The sequence below is a fragment of the Saimiri boliviensis genome, chromosome 14 (genome assembly GCF_048565385.1).
Source record: "Saimiri boliviensis isolate mSaiBol1 chromosome 14, mSaiBol1.pri, whole genome shotgun sequence".
NCBI lineage: Eukaryota > Metazoa > Chordata > Mammalia > Primates > Cebidae > Saimiri > Saimiri boliviensis.
The window spans coordinates 16,875,227-16,897,381 of NC_133462.1; the positions used below are offsets into that span (position 1 = coordinate 16,875,227).

At 41.1% G+C, this 22,155-nt stretch overlaps 1 protein-coding gene across 1 annotated transcript; it reads left to right on the forward strand.

The window, feature by feature from the left end:
* Positions 1 to 10,932: 10,932 nt before the first annotated feature.
* Positions 10,933 to 16,370, forward strand: LOC101037147 (galactoside-binding soluble lectin 13). Its single transcript, XM_003943148.3, has 4 exons — positions 10,933 to 11,234; positions 13,276 to 13,352; positions 13,844 to 14,054; positions 16,160 to 16,370. Exons 1-4 carry the CDS (start codon positions 11,220 to 11,222, stop codon positions 16,274 to 16,276), a joined length of 420 nt encoding a protein of 139 aa, XP_003943197.1. The 5' UTR covers positions 10,933 to 11,219; the 3' UTR covers positions 16,277 to 16,370.
* Positions 16,371 to 22,155: the final 5,785 nt, after the last annotated feature.

The following is a 22,155-nucleotide window of genomic DNA, read 5'->3' on the forward strand; positions in this document are numbered from 1 at the left end:
ACAGAGATATGTGACCTTTCAGACAGAAAATTCAATTTAGTGGTGTTAAGTAAACTCAAGGAAATTCAAAACAACACAGAGAAGGAATCACAATTTTATTAGATAAGTTTAACAAAAAGGTTGAAATGATTAAAAGGATCAAATGATAATCATGGAGCTGAAAAATGCAGCCATAAAAAGGAATGAGATCATGTCATTTGCAGGGACATGGATGAAGCTGAAAGCCATCATCCTCAGCAAACTAACATAGAAACAGAAAACAAAATACCACATGTTATAACCTGTAAGTGGGAGTTGAATAGTGAGAACACATAGACACAGGGAGAGGAACAATACACACTGGGGCCTGTGGGTGGGGGCAAAGACAGGAAGAGCATCAGGACAAATCAGAAGTGCAATTCCATTCTCAATTTCCATGAAAAGAATAAAATATCTAAGAATATAGCTAACCAGGGAGGTGAAAGATTGTTGCAATGAGAATGATGAAACACTGCTTAAAAAAAAAAACAGAGATCACCCAACAAATGGAAAAATATTCCGTGCTCATGGATAGCAGAAATCATTATTATTAAAACAGCCACACTGCCCAAAGAACTGTACAGATTCAACGCTATTCCTATTGAACTAACAATGACATTCTCTACAGGATTAGAAAGATGTATTTTAAGATGCTCATGGAACCAAGAGCAGGTTGGACAACCAAGACAGTTCTAAGCAATAAGAACAAAGCTGGAAGAATCACATTACCCAACTTCAAACTGTACTTCAGGGCCACAGTAACCAATAGCATAGCACTTGTACAAAAAGAGACACAGACCAATAGAACAGAGTAGAGAACAAAGATGTAAGGTTCTACACCTACAGCCACCTGATCTTGAACAAGGCCGACCAAACAAACAATGGAAAAATTACTTCCTATTCAGGAAATGATTTCTGGACATGGATGAACAGGATAGCCATATGCATCTGGGCATGCTAGCCATATGCAGATGGTTGAACCTGAACCCCTTTCTTGGATTATATAGAAACATCAACTTAAAATGTGTTAAAGACTTAACTGTATAATACGAAACTATAGAAGCCCTGGAAGGCTATTTAGGCAATAACATTCTGAATGTAGGAATTAGCAAAAGTTTCATGACAAAGATGCCAAAAGCAATCACAAGAAGAGCAGAAATTGACAAATGGATCTATTTAAACTAAGGAACTTCTGCACAGCAACAGAACCTATCAACAGACAACCTACAGAATGAGAGAAAATATTTGCAAATTATGTATCTGAAAATTGTCTAATATCTAGCATCTATAAGGAACTGTAACAACTTTCCAAGGAAAGAACAAACAGCTCCATAAAAAAATGGGCAAAGGGCTGGGTGCAGTGGCTCACACCTCTAATTCCAGCATTTTGGATGGCTGAGGCAGGTGGATTGCTTCAATTAAGAAGTTCAAAACCAGCCTAGGCAAATAGAGAAACTGTGTCTATATGAAAAATAGAAAAATTAGCTGAGTGTTGTCACAGGCACCTGTAATGTCAGCTACTCAAGAGGCTGAGCTGGGAGGACCTCCTGAGCCCAAGCAGAGGTTGCAGTGAGCTGAGATTTCACCATTGCACTTCAGCCTGGGTATCAGAGTGAAACCCTGTCTCAAAAAAAGTAGACAAAGGACAGGGACAGACACTTTTCAAAAGAAGACATACACATGGCCAGCAAGCATTTGAAAAGAAGCTCAGCATCCCCGAACGTTAGAAAAATGTAAATCAAAACTGTAAGATACTATCTCACCAGTCAGAATGGCTAGTATCCAAAAGTAAAAAAATAACAGATGCTGACAAGCTTCTAAAAAAAGGGATCACTTACACATTGTTGGTGGCAATGTAAATTAGTTTGACCATTGTGGAAAGCAGTGTGATGATTCCTAAAACAACTAAACATGGAACTATCACTCAACGCAGCTACCCATCACTGGGTATATACCCCAAAGAATATAAATCATTCTACCGTAAAATTATGTGCACGTGAATGTTAATACAACACTATGCACGTTAGAAAAGACATGAAATCAACCTAAATGCCCATGAAGGACAAACTGGATAGAGAAAATGTAGTACATATACACCACAGAATACTATGCAGCCTCAGAAAAGAATGAGATTATGTCTTTTGCAGGAACATGGGTGGAGCTGAAGGCCATTATCCTTAGAGAACCAATGTGGAAGCAAAAACCAAATACTGCATGTTCCCACTTGGAAGTGTGAGCTGAATGATGAAGCTCAAGGAAACCAAGAGGGGAACAACACACCCTGGAGCCTACTTGAAGGGGGAGGGTGAAAGTTGGGACAAGAGCAGAAAAATAACTATTGGGTACTAGGCTTAGTACCTTTGTGGTGAAATAATCTTTACCACAAGCTGCCATGACACGAGTTTTCCTGCACATGTACCCCTGAACCTAAAATAAAAGTTTAAAAAACAAAGAAAAAAAACCAATCACACTTTTCTCCTGGAATCTGCAGGAGAAACAGTGTCTCTGAAACTATGAACTATGATTCACATGGACATCAAAAGAAAGGTGAAGGTATAGGTAGAGCCCAGGTGTGTGACAGACAGATGAGAGCAACCCTCACCTGGTAGAGCCAAGGGGCCTAGTTTGGGGCAGGTTCATGCAAGGACCTTCTCTACCTCTCTTGCAGATCACCCTGAGGATCAAGGTCAGTGCTGTCCCAGAATATTTAAAGGCAAAAGAAGAATTGCCTTCTAGAGCCAACGTCTTTTTCAAGAATCCCCAATTTAAAAATATATCTTGAAAACATCATCAATATTTGGTGCTTCCTCAGTTGTTAAAAATTGTATAATATTCCATTAGAAAGGTGCCTCAAAATTATTGAATGAGATCCTTTAATGGGCATTGAGGTTGTTTCCAATATTTTTCTCTCACAAATGATGCTGTATTAAGATTTCTAATCAATCTTTTTGTCATTATCAACCTCTCAATACTTATATTGAAAGATAATTACAAAGAAATAAAAATCTGGTTTAAAGATATATGCATTTTAAATTTGATACATTAATACTAATAAGGTACCTTTCTCTACAGCCTTGGTACAATGAATATATCCCTACTTTCTGGCATTCTCTAATGAGTAGGCCAAAATATTCACATTTTATTCAGATGTAAGTGATGGATCTTTTCATATGCTTAGAAGTCGTTGAAGATAATATTCTATGTTTTACAATACCTGTCTGTTTCATTTTTGTAAGAGGGCTTGGGTTTTATTCTTTGCCACCATCACCCAAATCTGGGCTTCTCCAAAGAAAAAGTAGGACCTCAGCAATAAATGGCAGTCATAGTTCATGGAACTCAAATGTATGGATTCAATGAACATTGCTGAGCTCTAACCCTGTGAGAGGCTCTGTACAAGATGCAGGGATTCAAATTCACTGACATGGTCCCTAGCCTTGACCTAGGTTAGAGGGGAGGCTGAGCAAACAGGGACCTTGCAAAGCTGAGTGGTAGAGCCTCACTGGAGGAATAAGAGGAAACATTAGAAATAAAGTGAGCAACTGTCTCAAGTAGCCGCAAAAGGTAGTCTGTCAACAGAAGCTTGTCTACTGAGTTCAGTTGTATAACTAGGAGTTTTCTCAGGGGATATTGTAAGTACTAGGACAGAGTGGAGAGAAGGCTAAAAGCTTGTTTGGTGGCATGCTGTCACTTTGCTGCATTTTCCCTCTTTTTTTTTTTTTTTTTTTGAGATGGAGTTTTGCTGTTGTTACCCAGGCTGGAGTGCAATGGCGCGATCTCGGCTCACCGCAACCTCCACCTCCTGGGTTCAGGCAATTCTCCTGCCTCAGCCTCCTGAGTAGCTGGGATTACAGGCACACGCCACCATGCCCAGCTAATTTTTTGTATTTTTAGTAGAGACGGGGTTTCACCATGTTGACCAGGATGGTCTCGATCTCTTGACCTCGTGATCCACCCGCCTCGGCCTCCCAAAATGCTGGGATTACAGGCTTGAACCACCGCGCCCAGCTGCGTTTTCCCTCTTGTATGTAATGGTAAGTGGCCAACACTGTTACACCTTTGCTCATCAACTCCTGCCCACGTCTGTGAAGAGGATCCAAACGTGGAAAGATGTGTCCATGACCTCAGTAATTATCTGCATTGAAAGAGATGACCAGACTTCTCGCTGTTGAGAAATCCCTCTTTCTGCATGACCATGGGATTCTCAGAGCCTGTTAACAGAATAATTCCTCCTCACTCTTTCCCACACAGTCATTAAAAGTTCACTAAACCTCCCAGGATTTGGTTCTTGCTTCAAGAGGGGAAAGAGGAAGTAGCCCAAAAGGGCCTGAGTCACTGTATGGGAAGCATTAAGACATCAAAGAGGGCCGGGCTCCGTGGCTCAAGCCTGTAATCCCAGCACTTTGGGAGGCCGAGGCGGGTGGATCACAAGGTTGAAAGATCGAGACCAACCTGGTCAACATGGTGAAACCCCGTCTCTACTAAAAACACAAAAAATTAACTGGGCATGGTGGCGCGTGCCTATAATCCCAGCTACTCAGGAGGCTGAGGCATGAGAATTGCCTGAACCCAGGAGGCGGAGGTTGCGGTGAGCCGAGATCGCACCATTGCACTCCAGCCTGGGTAAGAAGAGCGAAACTCCGTCTCCAAAAAAAAAAAAGACATCAAAGAGGAAAAACCTTCCTATGACTCAAAGAGTGAGTGACAAAGTCCCTGGAATGTCTGAGAAATTAGGAATGTCATCCTTCTGTAGCATGTAGTTGACGTCAGATCGTTAACCAAAACCTTTACTCAAACTCAGATGACTCACTGCACTGAAATGTTAGGTAGCTTTTTACAGTCACACAGGTATAACTGGTGGCTTTGGGGAGAAACTGTAACTTTAGGATAATCTGGTGCAATTTCTTAATTCTTTCCATTGTTTGCAGAATATTTTCTGTATTTGAATGCTGTGCCTCACTCTGTGCAGGCTGCTGTAAAGCTTTAGAAAAAGATGATAAATTTCTAGCCAGGCATGGTGTCTCATGCCTGTAATCCCAGAACTTTGGGAGGCCAAGGCAGGCAGATCACTTGAGGTGAGGAGTATGAGACTAGCCTGCCCAGCATGGCGAAGCTATCTCTACTAATAATACAAAAATTAGCTGGGTGTGGTGGCATGCACCTGTAATTCTAGGTAATTGGGAGGTTGAGACATGAGAATTGCTTGGGAATTGCTTGAATCCAGCAGGCAGAGGGTGCAGTGAGCTGAGATCATGCCACTGCACTCCAACCTGGGTGACAGAGTGAGACTCTGTCTCAAAAAAAAAAAACACACATCAAATTTTCCATGTGAAAATTTCACTCCAAGCAATAGTTAGAGAATCACTGGAGTTTAATGACTTCCCTTCAATGATCCTGATTGTTCTTGTTTCTAAATACTTGCAAGATTTTTCCAATTTATGTAGATGGAATTCTGGGATTTCTCTTTGGAAACAATGTGATCATGGTTTTTAGATCAGAAAATATATAGTTCATTTTTGTAATAGACACAATTCATACACACAGACACAGTGATGAGACCTTGCTTTGCAGCTGTTACATTTAGGCATTGCAGTACAGCAAATCTCACAACATACATTGGCTGAAAGCAACCGTTTATTCTGATCTCTCTTAGCTTTTCTGGTTTACTGGACTCACGTGGATGGTGGGAGTCATGTTTTCCGAGAATCTGTAGGCTGGTATTCCAGGGGATGCTTCACTCATGTCTTACTCAACACTAGGACTGGGTGAACGCCTGGGGGCTGGCTGGTTATCTCCTTCCCTGTCTCACTTTTCCATTCATGCCTTGATTTTCCACAAATCATGAGAGTCTCATGGCTCTTGGACTTAATGAATGGTTATTGCCTTCCATCAACCAAAGTTTTCCAAACGGCTCAAGGAGAAGGCGCAGGACATTATAGCACCCTGCTTTGAAAGGTAGACAGTTTCACTTCTAAGACATTACATTGATCAACGTGAGTGACACAGGCAACCCATATCAAACGAAGAGTAATCCACAGCTGTGGTTATTTTGACTTGTGGTCCTAAGGGGTCATCCTTGGAAACTATTTTCACTCAGTTCCAAGCTTACATGTGTAAGTGTGTATATGGGCTTACACACTTCTCACATACCAAAAATATGAACCCTGTAAGGAACCACTGAAGGCAATAGAACAGGCTCATTTTGAAGTCCAGCATCTTATCATTCAATTACTATCACGTGTGCATGAGGTTACTACAAATTATCAGGTGCACTTTCTTTTAACATATGCACTAAAAGGATATATTATTTGCACAAATCAAACGTACAAGACTGAAGTAGACATAGGAAAGTGCAGTGTACGCAACTATTTTAGAAGGGCAAAAGATAATAAATGGCACCTTTTGCCTCGTTGCACTCCGGGAAGCAAGAGGGGTCACCAGCATCTCTACTAGAGCCACTTAAGAAAATTCAGCCTGGATTCCCCCTTTTGTCCTATCTGCTCAAACCAGCATGGTATGTTCCAGAAATACTGCCTCAATATGTGCCCCCAGTGTTTTCATAAGTACTTAAAAATAGACGTTTCATTAAGTTGGAGTAAGATATGTCTCCCTTGAATAACCAAAGCATCCACCCAATGAAAGAAACCATGTTAGCTCCTTGTACATAAATTTAAAAGTACAGAAAAGAAAATAGACCACAGTAATGGGCCATATTCTGAGAAAACCAGCAAGACCCTATTTTCACTTTATCTGGTAATGTTTTCCTGAAGCAATTGGCTTTATCTTCCATTTTTAGCTTCTTAGAGCTTTTACCAAGATGGCAGAATAACAGCTCTTTTTCCTCTACAAAAGCTATTATTATCTGCTTCATAGTTCAAATGGAGAATCACTAAGGAGAAGGTAAACAACATATTCCCTAAAAGTCAGATTGAAGAGGGTCTCATCAAATAGCCTCTTTTTTTCTGCTGGGCCCATCTCAGGCATCATTTTGATCATCATCATCGTCTTTACTCATGTTCATTGTCACAGCTCGTTCGACTCCAAACCTACTCATGGGTATGTTTCTCTCTGTACCGCTTCTTTAACCTAACATCTAGATACCTAGAGGGGTCAATGTACAGTGAATCACACTCTTTATGCCTTTCTCTGTTGTTTCTTTCCAGTATGGGCTGAAATTCCCTCTCCAGTCACAGGAAAGTCTCAGGTTCTGATTAGGAACACTCTCCTCCTTACACCATCCCTGTCACAGCCTTGGTCACTTCTCTATTTGATAATGGATTATAGACCCCATCAACAGCATGGAAATAATTTCTTGGCGAATTAGGCAATTCTTGCTCTGAGTGGATGAAGACTATCTTGAGGCCCGTGACTTCCTAAGCAAAACTTGAGTTTGATTTCATATCTGCTTGCCTCTAGGCGATACTCATTTTATTTGAATAACCTATAGATTCTTACATGCTGGCCTTGCAACACACACAGTGACTCCCCTTTCTTGACTGATATTCACCAGCTCATTTTAGTTCACACAGGCCATTTGTTACAACATTTTAATCTCAGATACTACTTTGCTCATGGTGGACAAAATGACATCTCAGATACAAAGAAATGACATAGAGTTCAGGAGTCAATGTTCAACAAAGAAATTTTGAATTGCCTCTGGGGACCTACTCAACTTCCTTTTCATGCTCCTCAACCCAAATTCCTGATCTTCTCTTAGCAAATATGGCATTGCTCAAAGCCCAGAAAGTCATTTTCTGGACTCTAAAGCATTCATTCTCAAAGGTTTTGGGGCTTTTCAGTTTTTGTTGAAGCCTCTCACAGAATAAATCTACTCTGTGATAATATTGTCCTTGATACCCAAGTCCCTCAAAACTGTTTCCCCTGGGGCGCTGTCCGTGGTGCTGAGCATTGGTGCGTTGAGCCCTTTATTTGCAAATGAGGGGCCAATGTGACAGAATAAGAGAGGAATGTTGTTTTGTTTTGTTTTGTTTCATTTTGTTTTGTATTGTATTTGGTAGATCATAGTCAAAATCTCCATGATGAATGAAGCAGAAATTCAACTTGGATTTTCAAACCACAATTTCCAGAGTGACCTCTGTCAGCACTCCAGTTTAACATAATATGGGAAGTCCTGGCCAGATCATCCAGCAAGAGAAAGAAAGAAAGGGCATCCACATAGAGAGCAAGGTCAAACCATCCCTGTTTGCACATGCCATGATTCTATATCTAGGAAACCCTATACTCTCTGCCCAAAAGACCCTTAAGCTGGTAAACAACTTTATCAAAGTTTCAGAATACAAAATCAATGTGCAAAATCACTAGAACTCTTATTTGCCAAAAACAGCAATGCATGGGGCCAAATCAGGGATGCAATTTTATTCACAATTGCCATAAAATGAATAAAATACATAAAAATAAAGTTAACCAGGGAGGTAAAACATCCCTACAATGAGAATGACAAAACACTGCTCAAAGAAACAAGAGATGACATGAAGCAATGGAAGAATGTTCCATGCTCATGGATAAGAAAAATCAATGTCATTAAAACAGCCATACTGCCCAAAGAAATTTACAGATACAATGCTATTCCTGTCAAACTAGGCATTTTTACAGAATTAGAAAAAAACTATTCTTGACATAATGACATTCTTTACAGCATTTAAAAAATATTTTAAAATTCACATGGAACATAAAAAGAGCAAAGTAACCAAGACAATTCTAAGCAAAACCAACAAAGCTGGAAGCATCACATTACTCAACTTCAAACTATACTACAAGGCTATAGTAACCAAAACAGCATGGTATTGATCTGAAAACAGACACACAGACCAGCGGAAAAGAATGAAGAGCCCAGAAAGGAGGCTACACACCTATAACCATCTGATCTTCGACAAAGCTGACCAAACAAGCAGTGGAAAAACAACACCCTACTCAAGAAATGATGGTGGGAGAACAGGATAGCCATATGCAGAAGATTGAAACTGGACTCCTTCTGTATACCATATACAAAAATCAACTCAAGATAGATTGAAGTCTTCAACGTAAAACCCAAACTGTAAAAACCCTGGAAGACAACCTAGGCAATACCCTGCAGGACATAGGCATGGGCAAAGATTTTGAAATGAACATGTCAAAGGAAATCTCAACAAAAGCAAAAATTGACAAATGGGATCTAATTAAAGTAACGAGCTTCTGAACAGCAAAGGAAAGTATCAACAGAGTAAACAGCCTACAAAATAGGAGAAAATATTTTCAAAGTATTTATCTGAAGAAGGTTTAATATCCAGCATCTATAGGAAATTTCAACAACTTTACAAGAAAGAAACAAGCCCATAAAACAGTGGGCAAAGGGCTTGGCACAGTGACTTGTGCCTGTAATTCCAGCACTTTGGGCAGCCAAGGCTGGTGGATCCCTTGAGCCCAGGAATTTGAGAACAGGCTGGGTAACATGGCAAAAACCCATCTTTACTAAAAATAGAAAAATTAGCCTACCCTGGTGACATGCTCCTGCAGTTCCAGCTATACAAATGGCTGAGCTGGGAGGATCACCTTAGCCCAGGAGCCAGAGATTGCAGTGAGCCAAGATGGTGCCACACCACTCTAGCCTGAGTATCAGAGTGAGACAGATCTTAAAACAATAACAACAACAAAAGATGAGTAAAAGACAGGAACAGACACTTTTCAAAAGTAGACATACAGGTGGCCAGCAAACATATAAAACAAGCTCAACATCACTGAACATTAGAGAAATGCAAATCAAAACCACAATGAGATACCATCCCACACCTGCCAGAAAGATTCTTATTAAAAAACAACAAACAAACAAACAAAAACAGATACTGGAAAGGTTGTGGCGAAAAGGGAGCACTTACACATTGCTGGTGACAGTGTAAATTAGTTCACCCATTGTGGAATGCAGTGTGGTGATTCCTCAAAGAGCTAACAACAGAACTGCCATTCAGCCTAGCAGTCCCATTACTTGGTGTATACCCCGAAGAATAGAAATCATTCTGCCATAAACACATGTACATGAATGTTAATTGCAATGCTGTGTGCAATAGCAAAGACACAGAATGAACCCAAATGCCCAGCAAGGACAGATTAGCTACAGAAAATGTGGTACATGTACACAATGGAATACTATGCAGTCCTAAAAAAAAAGTGAGATTATGTCTTTTGCAGGAACGTGGATGGAGCTGGAGTCAATAATTCTTAGCAAACTAATGCAGGAACAGAAAATCAAATCCTGCATATTCTCACTTGTAATTGTGAACTAAATGATGAAACTCACGGACACCAAGAAGGGAACAACACACACTGGGGCCTACTTGAGGATGGAGGGTAAGAGATGGGATCGGAGGAGAAAAAATAACTATTCAGTACTATGTGTAGTACCCAGGTGAAGAAATCATGTGTACCACAAACCCCATGATGTGAGTTTATCTGCATATGTATCCCTGAACCTATAGTAAATTTTTTAAAAACCGAAGAAAAAAACAAATTTTACCTTTCTCCTAGAATCTGCAGGAGAAACAGTATCTCTGAAACTTTGGTTTCCATGGACTCCAAGAGAAAGGAGAGGGTGTATTTAGAGCCCAGGTGTGTGACAGACAGATGAGAGTGGCCCTCACCTGGCAGAGCCAAGGGGTCTAGTGTGGGGCAGGTTCATGAAAGAACTTTCTCTACTTCTCTCCCCAGATCCGAGGATCAAGGTCAGTGCTCTCCCAGAACCTTAAAAGGCAAAGAGAAGAATTACCTTCTAGGGCTAACGTCTCTCCCGAGATTCCCCAACTTTTTATTTTTAGCCGTTGTACAAATTGAGAAAATGTACACCTTCTGGGTAGATTCTGCATAGTAGAGAAAAGGCCTGAGAGGCACAAAGGCTAGGATTTTCAATCACTACCCCTCACTCCATCATCCTTATGTATGCATTTCGCTGGTAACTCAACCACAGCCTAATAAATCCCGGACCTTAATTTCTACTGCATTACAGACACAGACCTGCAAACAGCTATGGTTGTGACTGAGTTTCCTCCTGACATCTGAGCCTTTTTCATGCTTCAAGGAAAGCTTGCTTGGAGGAGCATGGAATCTGGAATGAAGCCAGAGGGCAGGGCTGAAAGGGAACATTTAAATGCTGCAACTCAGAGATTCACACAGAAGACCAGACACAATTTTGAAGAGTCGCCCAGAAGAAGACAACAATGTCATCACTACCTGTGAGTTGAAAAGGCACAGCCTTCAATAATCTCAAGTAACATAAACCAAACAAGAAACAGGAGAGCTGTTAAGAGATGAAAATATGAGCATTCCTTCCGTGAATGCTTTACTGAGAGTTGTGTGTGTGTGTAGAAGAGCAATCCTGAGGCTGTGGTATCTGAGATGCTTGTGGGGTGGGGGTTGTGGACCCTGGACCAGTGTAACCCTCTGTGAGCATGTGATAATGTCTGATGAGAGTGAAATCTGCTGAGATGATGTGACTTTAGGTGGGAGGTGGATGGCCCACCAGGAGGGGCAGGTGTCTGAGTGAGTATAAGGGAGTGAGTGTGCTTTGTCTTCCTGTCTGTGAAGTGAGTTTCTGTGTGTGAGTGCAGCCAGACCAGTGCATGAGCATCTTTATGTTCACAGTGAGCAGTTATGTGTGACTCAGTGAGTGACATGGCTCTGTGTGACTGTGGGTGTGTGTCTGCTGGGATGTGACTGGGTATTGAACTGGGGACATGCATGTGGCCTTCTGTGCATGTGAAGGTTCTTCCCCACACAGCAGCACCTCTGATGAAGCAGCTGTGTGTCGTTTCATTTGTGTCAATGTGAATCCCAGGTGGCTTAACTGGTGGGGATCTTGGGGATTGTGAGTTATCGAGGACTCATTACAGATCACTTATGAGAGTGGAATGCATGATCAGTAGATGTCTCTTCCCAGTAAGAGTGAGAAGAGGAATGCAGACTAGGGGGTGATGATTCCTCAGGTGGGGACTGCACAGAGTTATCTCTGGCTTGTGCCTCCCAGGCTCAGCTTCCCTATCCCAGCCCAGCCTATTCTTCCCATCTTGGGACAGGAGGGTGTGCAGATACTGATTTGCCAGGGAAGGACATTAGAGGCTGTGGTTTCAGAGACTGAATCACACAAAATATCCACTGTAAACTCTGTGTGAACTGAGACTAAATTTGTTCCTCCACCCATGAAGGAACAAGTTTAGTCTCAGTTCAGACAGAGCTTACAGTGGATATTAATCAACAAAGCAGCTGGGTTCACTGGCTCATGGCTATAATCCCACCAATTTGGGAGGCAAAGATGGGAGAATAACTTGAGGCCAGAAGTTTGAGACCACTCTGGGCATCATAGTGAGACCCTTTCTTTAAAAAACTTTAAATATCAGACTGGCAGAGTGACAGGAACCTTTCACCCCAGCTACTCAAGAAGGGGGCAGGTGTGTGAGGATCACTGCAGCCCAGGAGTTCGCGGTTTCAGTGAGCTATGATTGCACCACTGCATGTCAGCCTGGGCGACAGAGCAAGACCCTATCTCAGAAATACAGAAAAATTATCAACCACTTCTAGTCATCGTAGAAATCAATGATTCCTTCCATGTCCCTGACCCACAGGCTTCATTTGTGCAAGTCCTGGGGCTGTGCTCTTCTGGGAAGGACGTCCATTGCCCTTGATGATTTGATGCATGTGCATCCCTCACACAGGGGTTTTCTGTTCTTTCATTATTTCCCTTTCTCTTTTTATAAGGATTGTTTTCACTGGAGTGAATTTTTAAATTCTTACATCCTCAAGTCTTGTTTTCATTTTCCAAGGTGAAAATGAAGGCAGGTCAGTGTTTCAGGTGGACTCCCCTGTTCTGTTAGTTCACCCCTAACAGGACCTACACATGCCAAGGATTAGGGTAAAAGTTTTATGTATATTAACTCCTCTCTTATGGAGAACATCCTACAAAATAAGAATTCCTGATAATCCTCCTTGTGCTGGGGAAACTGAGGCATGGAGTGTTCAAGTAGTGGATATAAGATGGCACTGCTAGCATAAGGCAAAATGAGAACTGGAATCCAGGCATCCTGGCTCCTGAACTCTTGCTCTTACCTATGGGTCCACCATATCTTCAGGAATATGGGCCCCTGACTGTGGAAGGGTGAAAGGGGGAGGCCTCAGAGTCTGCCCTTTGATCTCTAAACTCCTTCACCATGGGAATCTGTTACAGGAGGGGAGGCTGCACCTGACTGTGCACCTCTAATTCACTCTCAAATACCCTGGCAGGTGCCATACAAACTTCCTGTGTCCTTGTCTATTGGTTCCTGCGTGATAATCACAGGGAGACCGAAACTCTCTTTTCTGTGAGTACTCTATGGTCCAATGGAGGGAGTGGAAGAGAAGGGAGAAGATTTGCTAAGGGCTTGATGTTATGTGTGAGTGATGTGGAAATGTCTAGCTGGCAGTATGGAGGCTTCATGCAGGTGCAGGTCCTGGAGACCCTCCAGCACCCGGCATGAGACCTGCAGCAACTGCATGTGGGCCAGCCATGGGGCCTAGGGGAGGAGAACACTCAGTGGGTTGGGGTTGTGGCTCTTTATCAGAGGGCATAGAACTTGAACAAATCATGGATCCAGGTCAGTGACTGGGGCTCAATTTTCATCTGGAAATGAGGAGAACAGCACTTCTCTGTCAGAAGCATGAGGAGCTGAAGCATCCCCACAGGGAGCAGGCCTGCAGTATCATCAGGGAGACTTTTGCCCTGGGTAAAGGGGGGAAGGGATTTGTGTGTGTGTTGAGTGTGTGTTTGCGCAAGGGAGGGACCTGCCCAACCTGCTGTGTGCTTTGCCCTCAGCAATGATCCACAGCTGCAGGTGAATTTCTACACTGGGACAAATGAGGACTCAGATATTGCCTTCCAATTCCGAGTGAACTTTGGCAATTGTGTGGTCATGAACACTCGTGAGATTGGGATGTGGAGGTGCGAGGAGAAATGCTACAATGTGCCCTTTGAGGATGGCAAATCATTTGAGCTGCGCGTCTATGTGCATTACGATGAATACAAGGTGAGCACCCCAGGAACCTTCAGCATCCAGCCTCTTTGGGCTCCCAGAGCAGGAGGCAGCTCTTGTTGATCTGGCCCCACCAGTCTCTTGGGGCCCATCTCCCATAACTACTCCTGTTCCAGGTCCTTGTCACAGAGCGCCCTCTGCTGGCACTGCCATCCTCGGCTCTTTCGCAAATCTAACCAAGGTCAAGGTCGGCTCACCTGCCATTTCTCCCAAAGTGGAAATCTCCTCTGTCTTTTTCTATAGTGATCATTTCTACTTATGCTACTATTTAAATTTTCATTTAGCTGATTGTATATAATATACTTAAGAAAAAGGTCATTTTAATTATTCAAAAATTATGTCTTTGTCTCACTTTTTGGCCCCAATTCTACTCATAAGAGCAACATTATCAGAGCTCTGCTCTCCCTCAGAAAGAATCTTTTTATTTTACTTTATCTTATCTTATTTTTTGAGACAGAGTCTCACTTTCCTATCCAGGTTGGAGTGTGATGGCATGATCACAGCTCACTGTAACCGCCACCACCCAGATTCAAGCGATTCTCTTGCCTTAGCCTCCCACTACAGGTGCATGCCACAACTAAGTATTTTTAGTAGAGACAGGGTTTCATCATGTTGGCCAGGCCAGTCTTGGACTCTCGACCTCGTTTCATTTGCCCACCTTGGCCTCCCAAAATACTGGGATGACAGGCATAAACCACTGTTCCCAGCCCTTCAGAGAAAATCTCTTCCTATGGAAGCATATAGATATGTCTATGATTTTATTTGTTTTTAAGCAAATCCTGGTAAAAGTTGCTCTACACATTATGCTTTAGGAACTAAGTTGATTTGTTGTCAAAGAATGTATCTTGAAGATATTATCAATCCATGATGCTGCTTCAGTTTGTAAAAACTGCAAAATATTGCTTTGAAAAGTTTACCCAAAATTATTGAACTTGACCCCTTTTGGAGCATTAAAGTTGTCTTCAGTATTTTGCTCTCACAAATGATATTGTGTTAAGCTTTCTAATCAATCCTTTTGTAATTACCAACCTCCTTATGCTTATGTTGGTAGATAATTTTTAAAAAATGAAAAACTGATTCAAAATGTGTGCATTTTAAATTTGATAAGTTAATACTGATAAGGAGACTTTCTCTATGGTCTCAATATAAAAAAAAAAAATCCATACTTTCTGGCCTTCTCTAGTGAGTAGGCCAAAAGATTCACATTTTATTCAGATTCAAGTGAGGAATCTTTCCCTATGCTTAGAAGTTTTTGATGATGGCCAGGCACAATGGCTCATCCCTGTAATCCCAGCACTTTGGGAGGCCAAAGCAGGTGGATCACCTGAGGTTGAGAGTTTGAGACCAGCCTGACCAACATGGAGAAAACTCGTCTCTACTAAAAATACAAAATTAGATGGGCGTGGTGGCACATACCTGTAATTCCGGCTACTCAAGAGGCTGAGGCAGGAGAATTGCTTGAACCTGGGAGGCAGAAATTGCAGTGAGCCAAGATTGTACTGTTGAACTCCAGCCTGTGCAACAAGAGTGAAACTCCCTCTCAAAAAAAAAAAAAAAAAAAAAAAGTTGTTGAGGACAATATTGTGTGTTTTATATCTGTCCTCCTTTAACTCTGTAAGAACACTGGGTTCCATTCTTTGCCACTATTACCTCAGATGTAAGTTTCTCCAAAGAGAAACTGCCATCAGTAGTGAAATGCAGTCACAGTTCATGTAACTGAAAGGTATGCGTTCAGTGAACATGGTCGAGCAGTAACCCTGCAACAGACCCTGTGAGAGATACAGGGTCTGAAGTTCCTGAGACACATTCCTTGATGATGGGGATCCTCCAGGTTAGAAGGGAGGCTGAGTGAACAGAGACTGTATGACACGGAGTGTAGAACTTCATGAGAGAAATGAGAGAAAACATTAGAAATAACGTGAGCAACTGTCTCAAATGAGCACAAAATTTCATCCACAAACAGAATTGTGTCTACTAGGTTCACTTGTATAACTAGGAGTTTTCTTGGGAAATATAATTGGTACTAAGGGAGAGTGGAGAGGAGGCTGAAAACTTGTCTGGTGGCATACTGTCTTTCTGATGCATTTTTCCTCCCATAGGTAATGGTAAATGGCCAACGCATTTACAACTTTCTTCATCGAATTCCGCCACTATTTGTGAATATGGTGGAAGTGTGGGGAGATGTCTCCCTGACCAGAGTGCTTGTCTGCAATTGAGGAAGATAATCACACTCCTCATTGTTAAGAAATCCCTCTTTCTACATGACCATGGAATTCCCGGAGCCTGCTAACAAAATAATCCCTCCTCACCTCTTGCCCCTACACTTGGTCATTAAAACAGCACCAAACCTCACATGATTTTGTTCTTGCTGTAAGAGGGGGAACGAGGAAGTGGCCATCCCCAAGAGGGACCAGGGAATTCTAAGGGAGATATCATGAAATCAAAGGCGGTAAATCTTCTTGTGACAAAGGGAGTAAGTGACAAGGTGCTTGGAATGTCTTAGAAGACATCAGGAACATCATCTTTCTGTTGCATGTATTTGACATCAGACAGTTTTAACCGAAATATTTACTCAATCTCAGATGACTGAGGGTAGTGAAATGTTAGGTAGCTATTTACAGCCATGTAGGTTTACCTGGTGACTTTAGGCAGAAACTGTAACTTGAGGAAAATCATGTGGAATTTCTTAATCTTTTCCATTGTTCTCAGGATGTATAAACACTGTGTATACACACTGGGCCTGGCTTTGTGTGGGCTGCTGCGAAGGAAGTGAAGGAAAAGATGACAAGCTTTGCATGTGAAGTTTTCAATCCAAGAAATAATTAGAGAATCACTGGAGTCCAGTGATTTTCCTTAAAGAATCCCAATTTTTCTTATTTGCAAATATCTAAAGATTTTTTCATTTTATGTGGGCAGAATCCAGGAGTTTCTGTTTAGAAATAAATGGTCACATGGAGAGGAAGGCAGCAAACCACACTGCCATGCATGTACCTATGCAACAATCCTGCATGTTCTCACATGTACCCCAAAACCTAAAACGCAATAATATATATATATATTTTTTTAAAAAAATAAATAAATGATCGTGCTTTTAGATCAGAGAATATATGGATTATTACTGGAACAGACACAACTCATGCACAGGAACACAGTGAGCAGACCCTGCTTTGCTGCTCTTCCAGTGACGAATTGCAGCATAGCACACGTCCCAACACCTATTGGCTCAAAGCAATCATTTATTTTTATCTCTCCCAGCTTTACGAGTTTACTGAACTCGTATGAGTGGTAGACCATGTGATGGGAGTCATATTTTCTGAGGGATCCTTTAGGCTGGGATTTCAGAGGTTGCTTTACTCATGTCCAACTTAGCACTAGGGCTGAATGAACACCTGGAAACTGGCTGGTTATCTCCTTCACTACCTCACCTCCCCATTCATGCCTTGAATTTCCTCAAATCGTGAGAGTCTCATGGTTCTTGGACTTAATGAATGGTGATTGGTTTTCACCAGAGAAAGCCTTTCAAAAGGCTCATGGAGAAGGTGCACGACATCCTAAGACCTACCTTTAAATGGCAGACAGTGTCACTTCTATGGCGTTGCATTGATCAAGGTGAGACACACAGACAGCCCTAATCAAAAGGAGAGACTCCACAAGCTGTGGCTATTGTGACTGCAGTCCTGAGGCGACATCCTTGGCAACCAGTTCCATTCAGTTGCAACTGGCTTATATACTTCACACGTACGAAAAACACTAACCCTGTAAGGAATCTCTGAAGGCAATACAATTACAGGAACAGGCTCAGAGTCAAGTGCAGTAACTTATTTAATCAGGATGTGGTGTCTGTGAGGTGACTACAAATTATCACTTGCAATCTCTCTCATCATGTGCACCAAAGGGACACGTTATCTGCTTTATACAAATCAAAAAAAGAAGGCTGAGAGAGGGAAAAGGCAAGGAACGTACTTATTTTAGAGGGTCAAAATGAAATAGCAGTCACTAATCCATATCATTGCTGAAAATTTTCATTTTCTCTGGGAATGTTACTCTGTAGCCCTTGTCCTCACCCTTCATTCTAAGCTTCTTGGAGTTCCTACCAAGGTGGCAGAATGACAGCCCTTTTCCGGCAACAAGAGCTGTGATTATCTGCTTGGTAGCATGTGTGGAGAACCCCTTAGGAGAAGAGAAACAATGTATTACCTAAAAAGCAATGAAGGCAGATTGAAGAGAGTCCCCCAAATAGCCTCTTTGTTTGCAAGGACCACCTCAGGTGTCATTTTGATCATTCTCATCTTTTCTCCCCATGTTCATTGCAACAGTTTCTGCAACTCCAACCTCACTCAAGGATATGCCTCTCTTGTTACCCCTCCTTTAACCTAACATCCAGATACCTTGAGGTGCCAGTGCACAGTGAATGACAGTCCTAATGCCTCTTTTCCTTGTTTCTTTCCAATATGAAATGTAATTCCCTCCCCTCTCACTGGAAACTCTTGTGATCTGATTGGGTGCACTCTCCTCCTTACACCTTCCCTGTCACAGGCTTGATCTCTTCTAATTTGGTAATAAATTGTAGACCCTATCACCAGCATGTAATTCATTTTGGAAGGAATTGTTTAATTTGTGCTCTGAGTGGATGAAAACTATCCTAGATGAAAACTGGCTTCCTGAGCAGAAAATGACTTGGATTTCATACAGATTTGCCATTTGCCTGGTGCCCACTTTATATGAATATCCGACAAAATTTTACCCGCGGGCCCTGCTAGGCAAACGCACAATGACAGCCCTTCCTTGAGTGATATTCACCATCTCAGCGCACTTCCTATGGGCCATTTGTTACATTCATCTTTATCTCAGCTACTACTCTGTGCTCATGATGGCCAGGAGTGACATCTCAGATACAAAGGGATGACATAGAGTTCAGGGCCAACATTCAACTAACAATTTTTGAATTGCCTCTAAAACCTACTCAGCATTTTTCTTCATCCTGCTCATTCCAAATTCGTGATTTTCTCCCAGCAAATAGGACATTGCTCAGAAAGCAGAAACTCATTTCTAAATTCTAAAGCCTCCTCATCTCAAAGGTCTTTTGGTCTTTATAGTTATTGCTGAAGCCCCCCAATTAAATATACTCTGTGATGTCATCCTTGATGCCTAACTCCTAACTCCCTCAGCGTTGCTCTTCCTCTGGGATGCCATCTGTGATGATACTAAACATTGGTGTATGTGGACCTCTATTTGCAAGTGAGGGGCCAAGAAGACAGAATAAAAGAGAAATTTTTTTTAAATGTTCCCCAGTTTATTTATTTTTACCTTTTTAAACTTTTATTTCAAGTTTAAGTGAACATGTGCAGGTTTGTTATATAGGTAAATCCCTTGTCATGAGTGTTTGCTGTATGGATTATTTCATCACCCAGGTATTAAGCGCAGTAACCCAAAGTTCTGCTCTTCTCCCTCTTCCCACCCTTCACTCTTAGATAGGGCCCAGTATTTCTTGTTCCCTTGTTGTGTTTATGAGTTTTCATCATTTAGCTCCCACTTGCAAGTGAGAACATGCAGCACTTTTTTTCTGGTCCTGCATTAGTTTGCTAAGGATAATGGCCTCTAGCTCCATCTATGTTCCCTCAAAAGACATGACCTTGTTTTTTTATGGTTGCATAATATTCCATGGTGTATATGTATCACATTTTCTGTATTCAGTCTGTCATTGATGGACATTTAGGTTGATTCCATGTCTTTGGTATTGTGAAGAGTGCTGCAGTGAATACTCATGTGCATGTGTCTTTACCATATAATAATTTATATTCTAACATTTTAACATATTTTTGTTTCAATTTTTTTAGTACAGATGGTTTTTGGCTACATGGATACATTTTTTGGTGGTGATTTTTGAGACTTTGGTACACCCATCACCCGAGCAGTGTACACTGTACCCAATATATTGCCTTTTATCCTTCACCCCCTCACCCTTCCCTTGAGTCCCCAAGGTTTATTATATTATTTTAATACCTCTGCATCTTCATGGTTTAGCTCCCACTTATGAACGAGTGCATACAGTATTAGGTTTTCCTCTCCTGAGTTGCTTCACTTACAATAATGACCTCCAGTTGCAGCCAAGTTGCTGCAATGGCCATTAATTCATTCTGCTTTTTGGCCGAGTAGTATAACATGGTGCATATTTACCACAGTTTCTTTCCAAGCATCAGTCGATGGGCATTTCAGTAGGTTCCATATTTTTGTAATTGTGCATTGTGCCACTGTAAATGTGTGTGCATGTGTCTTTTTCATATAATACCTTCTTTTCCTTTGGGTAGATACTCAGTAGTGGAATTGCTGGATTGAAAGATAGTTCTTCTTTCAGTTCTTGAAGGAGTCTCCATATTGTTTTCCATAGTGGTTGTAATAGTTGACATTCCACCATCAATGTAAAAGCATTTCATTTTCACCACATGTATTCACACCAACATATATTCTTTTTAGATGTTTTATTTATGAACATTCTTGCAGGAGTGTGTTGGTACCTCATTGTGGTTTTAATTTGCATTTCCCTGGTGATTAGTCGTGTTGAAATTTTTTTCAAATGTTTATTAGATGTTTGTATATCTTTTTTCCTCTGTACCAAAATCTTATTTTATTTATATGTTTTTTTTTGAATTGTTAATTCAGTTTAATTTTTCCCCATAAGTTATTTTTCCCCAAATACAGGTGGTATTTGGTTACATGACTAAGTTCTTTTTTTTTTTTTTAGTGGAGACAGTGTTTCACCATGTTGACCAGGATGGTCTCCATCTCTTGACCTCGTGATCCACCCGCCTCTGCCTCCCAAAGTGCTGGGATTACAGGCGTTTGAGCCACCGCACCCGGCGCCCCTGAGTAAGTTTTTTATTGGTGATTTGTGAGATTTTGGTGCACCCATCACCTGATCAGGAGGATCCACTGCATTATATCTGTAGTCTGTTACCTTTCACTGCCCTCCAACTCTTCCCCTCAAGTACCCAAGGTCTATCATATTATTATTATGCTTTTGTGTCATCATACCTTAGCTTCCACATATCAGTGAGAACATATGATGTTTTATTTTCTATTCCTGAGTTACTTTACTTAAAATAGTAGTATCCACTCTCATCCAGGTCACTGCAAATTCTCATAATTCATTCCTTTTTGTGGCTGCATAGTATTCCACTATGTGGAATATATGTATATGTATATACACACAGTGTATGTATACACACACACACACACACACACACACATATATATATATGTATACACACACACACACACACACACACACACACAGTTTTTTTTAATCCAACCATTGATTGATGGGCATTTGGATTGATTCCACAATTTTGATATTGTGAATTGTGCCACTATAAACATGTGTGTGCAAGTATTCTTTTCAAATATTGACTTCTTTTCCTCTGGGTAGATACCCCAGTAGTGGGATTGCTAGATAAACTTGTAGTTTTACTTTTAGTTCTTTAAGGAATCTTCACACTTTTTTCCATGGTAGCTATATTAGTTTACATTCCCAACAGCAGTAGAGAAGTGTGTTCTGATTACCACATCCATGCCAACATCTGCTTTTCTGATTTTAAAAAATTGTGGCCATTCTTGCAAGACAGATATTATTGATTTTTATTTCCTGAATCATTAGTAATATTGAGCATTTTTACATGTGTTTGATGTTACTCTTTTGGCAGATGCATAGTTTGTGAATATTTTTTTCTTACTCTGTAAGTGGTCTGTTTACTCTGCTTATTTCTTTTACTATACAGAAGATTTTTAGTTTAGTTAGGTCTCATTTATTTATTTCTGTTGCATTTGCTGTTGGGTTCTTAGTCATAAATTCTTTGCCTAAGCCAATGTCTAGAAGAGTTTTTTGAATGTTATCTCGTGAATTTTAATAGTTTCACATCTTAGATTTAAGTCTTTGATCATCTTGAGTTGATTTTTTATGTAAGATGAGCGATAAGAATCCAGTTTTATTTTTCTACATGTGGCTTGTCAGTTTTCCCAGCACCGTTTATTGAGTATGATATTCTTCCCCCACTGATATGGTTTGGGTCTGTGTCCCCTCCCAAATCTCACATCAAAT

Coding starts and splice junctions, on each gene's coding strand:
- LOC101037147 (XM_003943148.3), top strand. Junction 13,353..13,843: donor AGACCGAAACTCTCTTTTCT/GTGAGTACTCTA, acceptor CTTTGCCCTCAG/CAATGATCCACAGCTGCAGG. Junction 14,055..16,159: donor TGCATTACGATGAATACAAG/GTGAGCACCCCA, acceptor TTCCTCCCATAG/GTAATGGTAAATGGCCAACG.